General features: G+C 41.9%; 1 protein-coding gene across 1 annotated transcript; it reads right to left on the bottom strand.

The window, feature by feature from the left end:
• Positions 1-1836: 1836 nt before the first annotated feature.
• atxn10 (ataxin 10) lies at positions 1837-10459 on the bottom strand. The gene is made up of 11 exons (XM_079183579.1): positions 10327-10459; positions 9540-9731; positions 9209-9288; positions 9004-9100; positions 8577-8741; positions 8354-8434; positions 7953-8109; positions 7660-7777; positions 7105-7292; positions 5124-5187; positions 1837-3871 (listed from the first exon to the last, which is right to left on the bottom strand). The coding sequence occupies exons 1-11, from the start codon at positions 10455-10457 to the stop codon at positions 3687-3689; spliced, it is 1458 nt and encodes a 485-aa protein (XP_079039705.1). The 5' UTR covers positions 10458-10459; the 3' UTR covers positions 1837-3686.
• Between the last annotated feature and the right edge of the window lie 2375 nt (positions 10460-12834).

The raw sequence follows: 12834 nt of genomic DNA, 5'->3' as shown, positions 1-12834 counted from the left end.
AGAGAGAGAGAGGCTGGTGAAGGTTGAAGGTGAGAGGGTTGTGACAAAGTGGAATTCGAAAGTGAAGGACTTGGAAGTATTTATTCAACAATTTGCACATTTTTACATCCTATTTTGGAATTCTTTAAACAAAAGAAAAAGTCCTGAAAGAGATTTAAAAAAAAAAAAAACTGACATGATGCAAACATGTTGCAGTTGAGAGGATTTTCTTTTTTTTGCCTCCAGCAAATCACTATTTTGGAAGACAACATCTCGCAAAGACGTAGCTCACGGATGTCCTGCACGAGAGGAGAAACAACAAGGACTATTGTTGGATCTTGAGGAGACTTTTGGAACGAGGCGAATTGGAAATGCGACAACAGCAAAGCGCTCCAGACGGCCACGACGGAAGACCGAGAAAGATGGCAGTGGAATACTTTTACCTGTACGCTCACACTGTATTCTGTTTGAACACTGAAAATAAAACGCAATTTATTTATGTAAAAAAAAAAAAAATATCTTTCAAACTTAGTCTTATAGGATGGATAACAAACTCATTCTCCATTTATTTTATGATCTTAAATTGCTACAGAATCATTTCAGTCACGTGGATTCACATCAGCTGAATTCTCTGCTCTTCCCTTTTTATTCATTAGCAGTCGTCTGTGGCGTATTTCGCCATTATTCTTTTGCACTCACAGTCACATTTCTTTCCGTTTTTTTTCATGGAACATCAGTAAGCTGTGTCGTTGAGCGCCGTGCTGACATCTCTCTCATGGACAAATCCCCCCCCCCCTCAGAAAACAAGACCCTTTGTTACGCCAGGAGCCAAAGAGGCAGAAAACACTCCCAAACTATTTTAAGCATCCAACTTGTCAGTTGGAACGGCCCTCTCCATCCCGACCGTGTTCATTGTTTTGTTTTCGGAGGCCTCTTGAGTTCTGAGGAAAAGCGTGTAAGCCCTCGCTGGAACGCCATAGAAGTGCAATCGGGTTCGGATGCATCCAACATTCCCATGAACGGCAGAGACGTGGAATTCCACACGATGGCCTCTGCTTACACAAGGCCTTCCAGCGCGGTTTAGGCCTGACCGGTGGATGGCATGTGCCCCAACCACACAGAAAGGGGGTACGACAGGATCAAAGAGCTATTTTTGGACAGCACCCTTAATGTATTCAGAAGTGTTTATTTAGGCTTTATATAACTTACAAAACAATTTGAAGAGTTTATTTTTATATGAACGTGGCACTTTATGTCATTTATAGATGGAACAGAAAGTCACTATTTACAAGTGTTTTTCTAATGTCATTGTATTTCAGATTTGAGAGCGGTAACTTATTTGGGATATATGTTGTTTTTTTTTGGATCAAAGTTGCTAAATTGTAAATACTCCACGTGTTTTATCAAAGTAGAGCAGATTGTCCATCTCGAGACGACCCTTCACACTTCAACGGAGCTCGTAGAAGCCGAGTGATTTGGAAAGTCCAGGACATTCTGTGGAAACCACTGTTAAGTATTTGAGTAAATGCGTAGAATTGCGAGTAGATTATACGTTGAGGGTGTCCGCAGCCAACTAGTTGTGCATCTTTAGAACGAAGACATTTCTGTGTTTCAGTAACTAACAACTCATCGTAGTTGTGACCTCATATTCAGCTAGTTTAGGTTTATTTGTTCTGTGGCAAAATCAAAGTCTGCATCCCTTACAAACATGGGACAGTTGTATCTTTTCTTTTTTACCAATAAAATTTGAGCATTCCTTTTATTGCCTCTTGAGTTTTATATCACGTCTTTAAAATCATTACCAAAAAAAAAAAAAAAAAAAAAGCGGTTTGTCACACACAATACTTTATTAGGCATTATATAAACATGTTTTTTGACCCAAGCATCAATAATGCGCAACACCCTGACAAAGTGTTTCCCTTTTTGTTGACGGCAAATATCAAACCAGAAGGCACAGATACAACATAGTAGAGGCCTGTGGCGTAAAACGCTGATATGGGAAACACAAGAACTTGTGGCCTCGACTGGTGTGCACTAATGTGTTAGGAGGTGACCGGGCGGCCATGCCACCTCATTCAGCCCGGCTGACTCGCACAGCCTCTTTCCTGTGGGGCTGAAAAGCATTGCAGCCAGCCAGTCGAGCGCGAGTAACAGCTGTTTTGTTAGCCGTCTGAAATCCTGGGGACCGGAACCGCAATAAGCTCCCTTCACTATGCCGGCGGATTGAGGGGAGAGTCCAGCCGATTGTTTCAATACATTTTGTCATTAAAAATCAGGAGGCAGAGCAAACAGGGTGGGGCAGGGTGTGAGCAGGCCAGCAAAGCACCGCATTGTTGAGGTGTCAGGACTGTTCAGCTTTATGCAGCAACGAGGAGGAGCAGGGAGCGATGTCATTCTGCAAACTAATGGCTCCGGTCCGATCCACTCAGTCACTCATTCACTCGATCACTCAATCACTCTTTGGACGTACAGTTAGTATGATCTCATCCATTGTCTGCTGAACCACAATCACTATATCTGATCAAAAGAAAAAACACACACACACATCTACGGCTAGATAGGAAGTACAGCATTCACTAACTCTCTAAGAAAGTCGATGGAGTCTGGCAAAACTCAAACACAAGCTTGTTCAGAGTCGAAGGTGTAAAACTCAAAGTTGTGAGTTTAAAGATGGTTAATGATCTACGATGCATGCCATAAGCCCTTATCTCTTATTTATCTAGTAATGTGTAATAGGATGGAAATAGAAGATTAAGAATAAGATTATGAGGAATAAGATGAAATTAACTATGATTGAGTATAAAACTCATTACTGTTATAGCCTTAATACAAGAAGCAGAGACACAGTGACAAGCTCATGCTGTATACTGAGCATTGTTTTTGTTTCACAAAACATGCATAGCTTCAGTTATTAGTTTCAGTATTGCATTTTGCACTCAGATGTTCTTAGATTAGAATGTGAACGTCATGCCTGTTTAGAGGAATTGTTTGAAGCGTCTGAACGTCCCTCTGGCAACGAAACCACTATTTAAGTAGCTAAGGCGGTGAGGGGGTTGATTACATCATGTTTTGGTCATTCTCTGTTTTTGCGGTTAGTGCAGAAGTCACTATGGGCCCGGGATTAAACCCCAACCCCTGCTGGTAACATCAGTGTCTGTGACAAGTGAAAAGTCCGGACACCGTGGAGCTCTTTGTCTTTGGATTAAACCACAAAGCATCCGACCAGCAAAAGGAACCAGCATGTGCTCGCCTCTCCCAAACTCTTCATTTCCCAGACTCAGGTCAAGACAAAACAAGAGCTCCTGATGTCTTGACCTCTGCTTTTACGCCAGGGGGACCCCATCGGCCTTTTGTGTTTCGAGAATACCTCAAATCTCATCTGGGCAAGAGTGGAAGCATTACTAAAAAAGGTAGAAAAGTCATTTAGGCATACTTCTCTCTGATTAAATACAATTCTAAAGCGTTGTTCTTCCTAATCTATCGGCAGTGTGGCTGTCACTTATTCTGGACAGGCACCAAATGTATGTGTTTAGTAGTGGAGAGGTAATTCACCCGCAGATGAAGCTTAAGTATTAGGTAACATTAATGAGGCTTGTAGCACAACAAGAGTACTAGAGTGTACTCCTTTCTAAAGAAATACTTCACATGAAAACCTGCTTTGTGGGTCGAGCGCCCCCTCTCTCCTGGCTGCTCCTCTAAAGGCCTTTTCAAGAGTCTTTCCTCACAGTTTTGAGCAGCAAGCTTCCATCTCGCTCCTCCACCAGGAAGCCCAACTCCCTGAGCGCCGAGTAGTCCGCGGTGCCGCGGCGTTCCAGGGCGGCGATCTGCTCCTGGTTCTGCGTGTTGTGTTCGAGGAGGTTCTTGATGGTAAAGATGGCCCACTGGCTGATAACTAGAGGTCTCTGGTTAAGGACGGCAACGACAGAACACTAGCCCTACAGAATGAAACACACTGCAGTTCGTTCTGGTATTTTTTGAGCATTTTTCTAAAACACACTGAAATAGCGTAAGTTCATAACACTCGTGATTTGTTTCTGCTATGTCCCAATTGAAGATATTGATACATGACAAAAAAAAAACAAGACCTTTTATAACATCTCCAATAAATGAATAGTTAATACTAGACATGAGCATGTGCAAGCAGTTGTAAGGGAAGATGCATTTCACGAATAAATGCAGACATGAAAAGAAAGATATGTATATATAAACGGTTAACAATGTAACATGCTAACACAGGCCAGACATTTTCAATGTCAAACTCATAAGGGCCTGGTATTCGCTTTAGGTCGCCAAGTACGCAGACAGCCCAACAAACAAAAGAGTTAAGCAGACAAGTTTCTCAGCTCGCCCCTCTCAAGTTTCCCGCATAAACATTTTTTGTTTCTTCGACGGTCTTTTTCTGAACAGTAACAAATGCTGACACCTACATAACAAAGGTGGACGAAGTGGATTGTATGTGTGGAAGTGGGAGAGGGGCACGGGGACAAAAGGACAGGCTCAAACTATTGCCCTGGTTAAATGACAATCTGGCACGCTGCCCCAGCTTTAGCCAGCTAATACCAACTGGGAGCAGGATGTCCAGCGGGAGCAGGAGATGACAACGACTCAGTAAAACAGAATTTGGCTCGTTCTCAAAGCCTGTCGTTGTGAGAAAATCATATACACACTCCCTCCCATTCAGCGTGGACCTTCAACTTACAGTACAGAGTCATCACTGTGTTAGATAGACCAGTACAATCTAATGCAACAGCACAAATAAGGTCTTAATGGTTACCATAGAGCGGACTTAACTTTCTGATACAGTGACAGACCGGACATGATTGCTCCTCTAAACAAATGGTAGCATTTACAATGAATGCAGTCAATCAGCAAAGATCTATTGAGCGGTGGTGACCGCTGTGTGAAAATGTCACGGCCGGTCTACACACACACTGTTGTAATCAAAGCTTAATACAACACTTGTGTTTGGTTGCAAACTCACCAGCCCGCGAACACGCCAAATCCAACTCTTAAAGTGACAGGATAAGATACACAAGGACTAAAATAACTTCTGGACATAAATATGAACAATGATTTTAGATAAACTTGAATTATATGTACATAAACATGTCCGGACCGTCACCTTATGCGAACACAAAGGATACATGGGTTGTTGCTGTCTATGTTGCAGTTGTCCAGGATGAGGGGGATGCCTTCCAGCTCTCTCACCTGAGGAAACAACATTCACTTTCAATGTTTGGCATCAATGAACGTCTTTCAAATAGTTTTCCACAATTTAATACCAGTTCTGTAACAATGCTTTTGCTTTGTGATGATATTACACCATTTATCAGGGCATTCTGTTGTGGAAAAACACAAAACCTGAAATCACAGCTATGAAAAACTAAATGTGGAAAATGTTTGAAAGCCTCTTATTCGCATTTTCAAATCAATAGGTCATTTATTATTAATGGGTTTCGTTTTTGGCTACCCCAACTCTGATGTTCTAGTGAAAAACAAGAATAAGTGCATCCATGCATGCAGCAGCAGTGTGGTTGTGGGTTGGTCTACGGCCGTCACAACAGGGCGATCTGCTTTGCATCATGTGTCTGATTCTATAGGCTTAATTGTCGTCTGCGCTTGCTGTTGCCGTTGCGGTTGCCCTCCAAACATACTGCTGGCAGCTCCAGAAACGAGACAAAGCGCTGACTTTCAGAAATGTCATTTCAAACTGTTGAGGAAACAAAGTCGCTGACCATTACGAGCACCCAGGTCTGATTTTCCACTTTTCAAAATGATTGTCTGAAGTTGCTCTGCTCACACTACGTCCAAACCTATAACGAGATGAATAACAAGCGACTGGGCTCTGACTTCTGTCCGGTACACGCCGTAAAACGCTTTGCCTGCATCTTAAATTGCAATCTCTCCCAAAGGTGAACAGAATGACATTTGGTTTACTGGAAGAGAGCTTACTGAAAACAGATATGGGGTGATTTCAGACCACTGACAGACCACAGATCAGCATCCATAAATAATTTGGAGAGGCCAACTGAGGGTGGCCATCCCACAAGCATTCCACTGATCTGTTTCTATTAAGCAGAGCGGAGTCTATAATGTGCCACAGAGAAGAGGCCAACTCCTCCGCACCCCGCGCTATTATCTGTCTGTGCTTTCTGTTACTAGTGAGATGCTGACAGATGGCGATGGAGGGAAACTGATAACATCACCAAAGCGAGGGAGGAAATGTTTCACATTTCAGTCCAAAACCAAGTTATTGTGTTGAAAGAACTCCGAAGCTCGCAGTCATTACACTCATTTCCAGTCCTCGGTTGTCCTTGGGACCTCAGGAGTTCCTGTGGTTTGACACAGCAGCACGTTACCAGAACCTGCATTCTGAACATGTACATTTAGTGAAGATCGGTCTGTTGAAGTCAGACCAGCGGGGCCTCTCACTCGCTCTTTGACCTATGACCCCATTGTGTTAAGACTGATCAAGGGTGCTCACCCAGATCCCAGAGAAAGAAAATCCAATGAACACGCATACAAACCAAGAGTTCTCTCATTTCAGGGACTCTATGAAGTTTATTTCTAAAACCCTTACTTTCTCCAGGCCTTAACTTCTTGAGGACCATAATTTAGTTAAATGTTAAAATATCATTTTGAAGAAGCAGATTTTCCTGCATTTTTTAAAAAGGCAGATATCTATACTGGATATGATATTAATTATAGTACGGCATATTGTAGAACTGGGAAACAACAAGTGAACTAGCAGTGAGTTTACAGCTGCAGACGAGCTGCTTTTGTGCCCGTTTGTAGACCAAAGAACTGAAAACCTGCCGTCAGTGCATTTTAACTACAGTAAATAGGGCTTCATGGTCAATGCCCAGTATGTTTAATCCCAATATCCATTAACTCTTTTCAACCCATCAGCAGGTTGACATTTACAAGTAGGTTTTTGGCGTAATTTAAGGATACTGATTAATTGCTAAAGAACTCTGTTGTGGACTGAACCGCAGCCCAAATAGGAGAGTCTCTGTAAATTGATCCAGAGCTAAAATACAACAATGTACAATATTTTCTATGATCCAGACCAACTCAAACACAGCACCCTTTTTCTGTCCTTTCAGCCATACATTCATTCCAAACCTTGTTCTGGTTGTCGGTATTGCTGTAACTGAGGTTTCCTATCAGCCTGATGAGGTGGGCCTTGAAGCCGATGACAGGGGATTGGGAGGAAGCGTCTCCATCTCCATCGCCACTGAAGGAGAAGTTCTGAGCAGCACTGAAGATGTTCTTACTGGCCTTCCCTATAGCATGCACCTGCCGCAGGAGCTCTGCAGAGAGAGCACACAAGAGTGTGAGATGTACAAAAAAATACATTTAATCTCACATTCAAGCTGTTACAGCTTATTATTTAATGTATGGATTTAAATTTCGCAACAAAGGTAAATAAGACATGGTGTTTTAGTAACCAATGAAGTGATTTGTGTCAGTCTTATTTGCTGTGTGTTTGTTGCTTGTCAACATAAGGCATGGTTGTGTGTTGATTTGTTTTCTGTGGGTGATTTGATGACGGATCTGGATCTTTCACTATTTCAAAGAGTGTCTACGGTGTACAGACGACATTTACTCTAAAACGGCCAAAAAACTCACGCTGTGGGTCCGGTCAGAGAGGTTGTGTGAGTGTTTGTTTTCATTTACCAACAGTAGTCAACAGAAGGTCAGGATGGTCCTGCAGGAACATGAACTGCCTGTGGTCTGAGGTCATCTCACACAGCACGTCCAGCAGACTAATCACTGTCAGTGCCTCCTGCAGGACCTACAGGGGATTACAACCAAGGAGTTGGTCACATGGGGAGAGGACGTTGGATGTGAGATAACGTTAGGGTGGGGACTTTTTAGAGAGAAAAAGCTCTCTAAATGTTAACACACGTGTCATGCACTTCATGAGGCACTTCTCTGTGTTTACATACAGTCAGGTTTACTATCTGTACCTCATCACTGGAAGCGGAGCCGGTGGCGAGTGTCAGCACAGCCCCACAACCTTCCTGGAAGGTAGTAGCCAGGAAGCGAGCCACGTTGGGAGGGACGCCACACTCCTCCGAGTCCTCCTCTTGTAGCTGGGCAGAGAGCAGCTCTAATAGAGTAACTCTGAAACACACACACACACACACATCTATATGAAACACCTATTTACCTTTTAGTATTAGATATTAGTATTCTCTATGTGTATTAACTACATAGTATTAGCATACAACGTGTTATTCTGCAGTATCAGAAAAGTCTTTTATTAGAGGTTTGCCGGGGCGGTGTTTATTATAAGATCAGTTTCTGTGTAATTTAAGGAGGCTGATTGGTCTATATTTACTGCCCGTCACTATATCAAGTAAAGTACCTTTCATGGTGTGACATCCCAGAGTACATGCTCTCCACCAGAGCTGAAGACTTGAGGAAATACTGGGTGGCAATGAGAACCCTGTAAATCAATAAATACCAAATCAACAAGCAGAGATAATAGTTGGGTCATTTCTTGGTACGATACATACACTGTTAACTCTTTCGATATATAAAAAACTAACAATTGCTTGACACACACCAACACAGACACACACTCTTACGTCCAGTCCAGGTCAGGCTGGGTCCTACAGAGCTCCATCACTCTGAGTGCCAGTTGGATGTTCTGTGGATCAGAGAGTTCTTCCACCTTGGCTTCATCCAGACATGTGTGGAGTACCATAGAGGCATAGCTTACCGCCTTCTCATCATCGATGCTGAGCAGCTGCCTGTTCACACATGTTTGGGTTGACTCAATATGTGAGGACAAATAAATACTATTAATATAATCGTATAAATACTGATACAGAATGTGCGTTAGTGTAAAAAGTGAAGGGCTTAATGTGGTGAAAGAGACAGATATGTGGATGATATTTATTAACTCTCGGCTAGTTTTTGGCCCAATGAACCACCAGGATGCTCAATAAACAGTGTGAATTATATGAATTGTATGTAACTGTGTTGCTTAGTGTGGTGAAAAACATAACTTACAGGAGAAGATTTGGAAAGCTCTGCTGCCAAATGTCATCTTTACACGTTTGGTTTCCGACCGACATGTTACCGAGGAACTGGATCCCACAACGGAGAGCTGGGGGCACGGAGAATGATATAAATGTTTTTTAAAGTTCAGTATCAAAAGGTTTGCCTAATAACAAAATCAAATAATTTTATTACAATTACCGAATTTTAGACTTACGTTCAAATATGCCATCTCTGCTCTCTGTGGTCTGAAGGAAGCTCATGTGTTTCAGGGATACATCGATGAAACCAAGCTCCCTTGAGGCAAAAGAGAATTATATATCAGTGTGTGCTTGCTGTACATTTAATCGTTTCCTTGCATGTTCATTTAGTCAAAGAAGGTGCACATGGACACGAACACATACAGCATAATGCAATCTAATACAGTTTTGCATTATGCAAAGTTGAACTGGCGTTGGGACTGTGTCTCAAACGGGTGTTGATTCATCCACACAGTTCGCCACGTCCCAATATCTCTCTCATACCATCCAAGCTACTGATCCCATTACCTGAGCAGACTCTGGTTGCGGGTACTCTGGACACAGGCGTTCCTCTGAGCCCTGAAGCACTCAGCGGTCAGCTGCAGCTGCAGGGCCACAGACCGCAGGTCCTGGTCGTCACAGCTGACAGCCAGAAGCTCATCACGCAGTCGGGACAAGACCTTCAGAAGACTGGAGAACGCCTCCTCCTCCACAGCATCCCTGGGAGCAGAACAAGAATAAGACAGGAGGGACAGTTACTTTATGGCAGTGGTACCCAAGGAAAATGTGGAGCGAAACTTAAGAGGAACAGCTCTTTTTTTTTGCCTGTTTGCAATGTCATTAGTAATTAGTTACACCTGTACTTTTTCTATGAACTCGAAATGACTGAATTCACAGATAGCTGGGACAGTCGGCTTTGCAACAGCTGAAATAATGAAGTCAGTATAACGAACAAGGCTTTATTGCAGATCTGTAGATTAATCTATTTAAATCCGCTTTTAACCTGTGATGCTAGTTATGTATGGGTTGGTTCCTTGCTGTTGTGATATCCACTTTTGTTCGTATTGTAGTTGCTTTTGTTTGTTTTTTACCATGTAAAGCGCCTTTGAGTACCTTTTTTTAAAGCGCTATTTTATTATAATGAATGAACTTCCACCTTTCTGTTTATACACACAGAGAGGACAAGAAACAGGCCTGAGTAACAGTAGCCAATGGACCCGTTACGCCCGACTAAAGTATTAACAGGATAGCTTAGCCGGTATGCTAACACCCTCCGTTTTCTTCCAAAAAGGCAGAAACATGACTTCGTCCGCACCTGTATTCCTTGTCCCGTAATGCAGCCGTGAATTTTTTTAAAACCTGCAAGTGTTCAGGGGAGTGTTCCTCATTCAAAATGCCAGCGATAGACGCCGAGATGTCCAAGTTGCTGTCGGTGGTAGCTGCCATGTTTCCCTGTCTGCTGAGCTAATTCGTCTGGGCGAGACTTCCGGATGAATCTCTGCACGCTATTGGTTCAATCCAGGGCGAAGGCGGAGTCAGAGCACGTGCTGCTGTTTTCACACATAAGTCACTGGATGCACGGTGATACATGTAATGTGTCTGTGTCAAAAGTACAGAAAGTGACCAAAGAGAGAACTATAGTAATTTATTAAGAGAAACTAGGGTGATAAGAAGCTTCTTGTTTTCTCCATGTATCTACACTTTTTTTTTAAAATGTATTGCTCTTAATTCATGAAATGATGGAACCAATAAATTCACAATTAGATATGCTCTATTGCCTTCTTGTGTTACTGACATCTTCAACTTTAATCTCCTGAAATGGAAATTATTTATTAGCTGGGTCAAATATAAAACAGTACAACCTTCTATAAAGGTGCCCTGTATAAAGGGTTTATAAATGGCAACTAATAGATTCAATATTGGTTGAGAAATAATTTATGTGATTTAGATCAGTTATAAACATTCCCTGTTCTCCTCGAGCATCAGTAGCTTTTTAGGTCTTTCAGGCAAAAAAAATGCAATTTATTTAATAGTCTGTTGAGATTTATCCTCATGCACAGACTATATCCAACATGACTCGAAGATAAAGTGTTTGAAAGTGTTATTTGGGCAAGTAGGCAGCGCCCATTACATGTATTATTGTGTACCTATACTTAGACTCACAATATAACATCCAATCATTTCTGAGATAGAAGTTGTGTACAGGCTGTAAGCTGCAGCTGCACTCACATATGAAATCCATTCATGTAAAGCAATGATTACAGGTCAGAAGATCAATTCATTGAGCTCAGATAAGTTGTGGGACAATGGCTGCAGCTGCAAGAGCAAAGCCACAGTACAAGCCTTTTGGGATTTCCATGTAAAGTGGCGAATTTTAGATTACAGGAGTTACCTCCGCGTGGTTGTCCCCTGTGTTTTCACTGGCCAGGCACAGCACAGCCGTGGTGAAAGGCAGATTAAAGTGGAAAGAGGGTTGATTATGGATAGTGAGAGCTATCCACCTCAAGCAATTTGTCAGCTTTAAGATGAGGTATTCAAACATTCCCAGTAAAGGATTCCCATAATTCATTCTTCTAAGTTGAATAACTGTAAATATCCTCGCAAACTGGGAGTGGTATGGTTGTGATGGGGAATCAGACCGTACCAGATTTGAATTACAGGAAAAACAGGACATACTGGGAACCTCAGTTATGCTAAGTAACTAGAGGACAGTTGGTTTAGTCTGCAGTGGCAGAGGATCAAGCTCTTCTCAGTGAAAAACATGAACACGATTAACCGCACAGAGTATTATTATTCACAGATGGGCGCTTGGTCTGATGGTACACAATCAATGTTGAAAGCAAGTCCATAGATGAAGCTTTTTATTATCAAATGAAGCATGTCACATCTGGTCTCTCAATGCAGATGAAATGGAGCAAATATTAAACAGTTCCACAGGTCAGCCAATGGTCTATCATAATGGCACCCGTGGCAACAAAGTCTGAAATTCGAGTTAAACTGGTACAGTGGTTAAGGAGATGAAAGCACCCTGTTAATCTATAACATCAATTTATTCCACTCTTATAAAAGGCATGTCACTTTCAACACATCTGGGATAGAGGTATAACGTGAGGGACAAGTCTATTTTGTTGCCAAAAGAATAACTTTTTATCCATGTTAGCGATGTGGCTCTTTATGGTTGGTCGGTCCACCACAACTGAAACGTCTCAACAACTATCAAATAGACATTTATGGTTTACGCATAACGTATCCTAATACTTTGGAGACTTTTTTTTATCTAATGCCACCATCGGGTCAACTTTTCTTTTTGTCCAATACTTTGGTTTATGACCAAACACTGATGACCTCACCTGTGCTTTATGTTCAGGGCTAATTAGCAAGTGTTAGCATGCTAACACGCCAAACTAAAAGGGTTCTCATGGTGTTATACCTGCTAAACATTAGCATGTTTGCATTGTCACTGCAAGCATGTTAGCATGCTGACCTTTTAAACATTAAAAATACATTATATTACATCACACATGAAAACATTTAACTTAAAGCACCACTGTACCTGAGTACAGCCTCACAGATACATCATTTGTAAACGTGTTCGTGTTTCATCTGTACATATTGTGTTGAAATTAAAAATATCTTTGCAATACGTTGCAAACTGATTCTGTAACTTTTTTCCGTAACTTTATGACTAAAACACTTTTATTTATCTTATCTTGCACGCACAGTGGTTTTAAATGTTCAGCCAGTGGGGCGACTCCCGATATTCAAATCGTTTGCCAAGTTATGTGCTGTATAAAGCTAATGTAGTATCGTTCAATTCCTAAGC

The sequence above is a fragment of the Pholis gunnellus genome, assembly GCF_910591455.1.
Source record: "Pholis gunnellus genome assembly, chromosome: 22".
NCBI lineage: Eukaryota > Metazoa > Chordata > Actinopteri > Perciformes > Pholidae > Pholis > Pholis gunnellus.
The sequence above is the reverse complement of the archived record's forward strand: the minus strand, read 5'-3'. Positions and strand labels throughout refer to the sequence as shown.

Coding starts and splice junctions, on each gene's coding strand:
- atxn10 (XM_079183579.1), bottom strand. CDS start 10,457: ATGGCAGCTACCACCGACAGCAACTTGGACATCTCGGCGTCTATCGCT. Junction 8,742..9,003: donor AGCTTTCCAAATCTTCTCCT/GTAAGTTATGTT, acceptor ATGTGTGAACAG/GCAGCTGCTCAGCATCGATG. Junction 7,293..7,659: donor CCTTCTGTTGACTACTGTTG/GTAAATGAAAAC, acceptor CTCTCTCTGCAG/AGCTCCTGCGGCAGGTGCAT.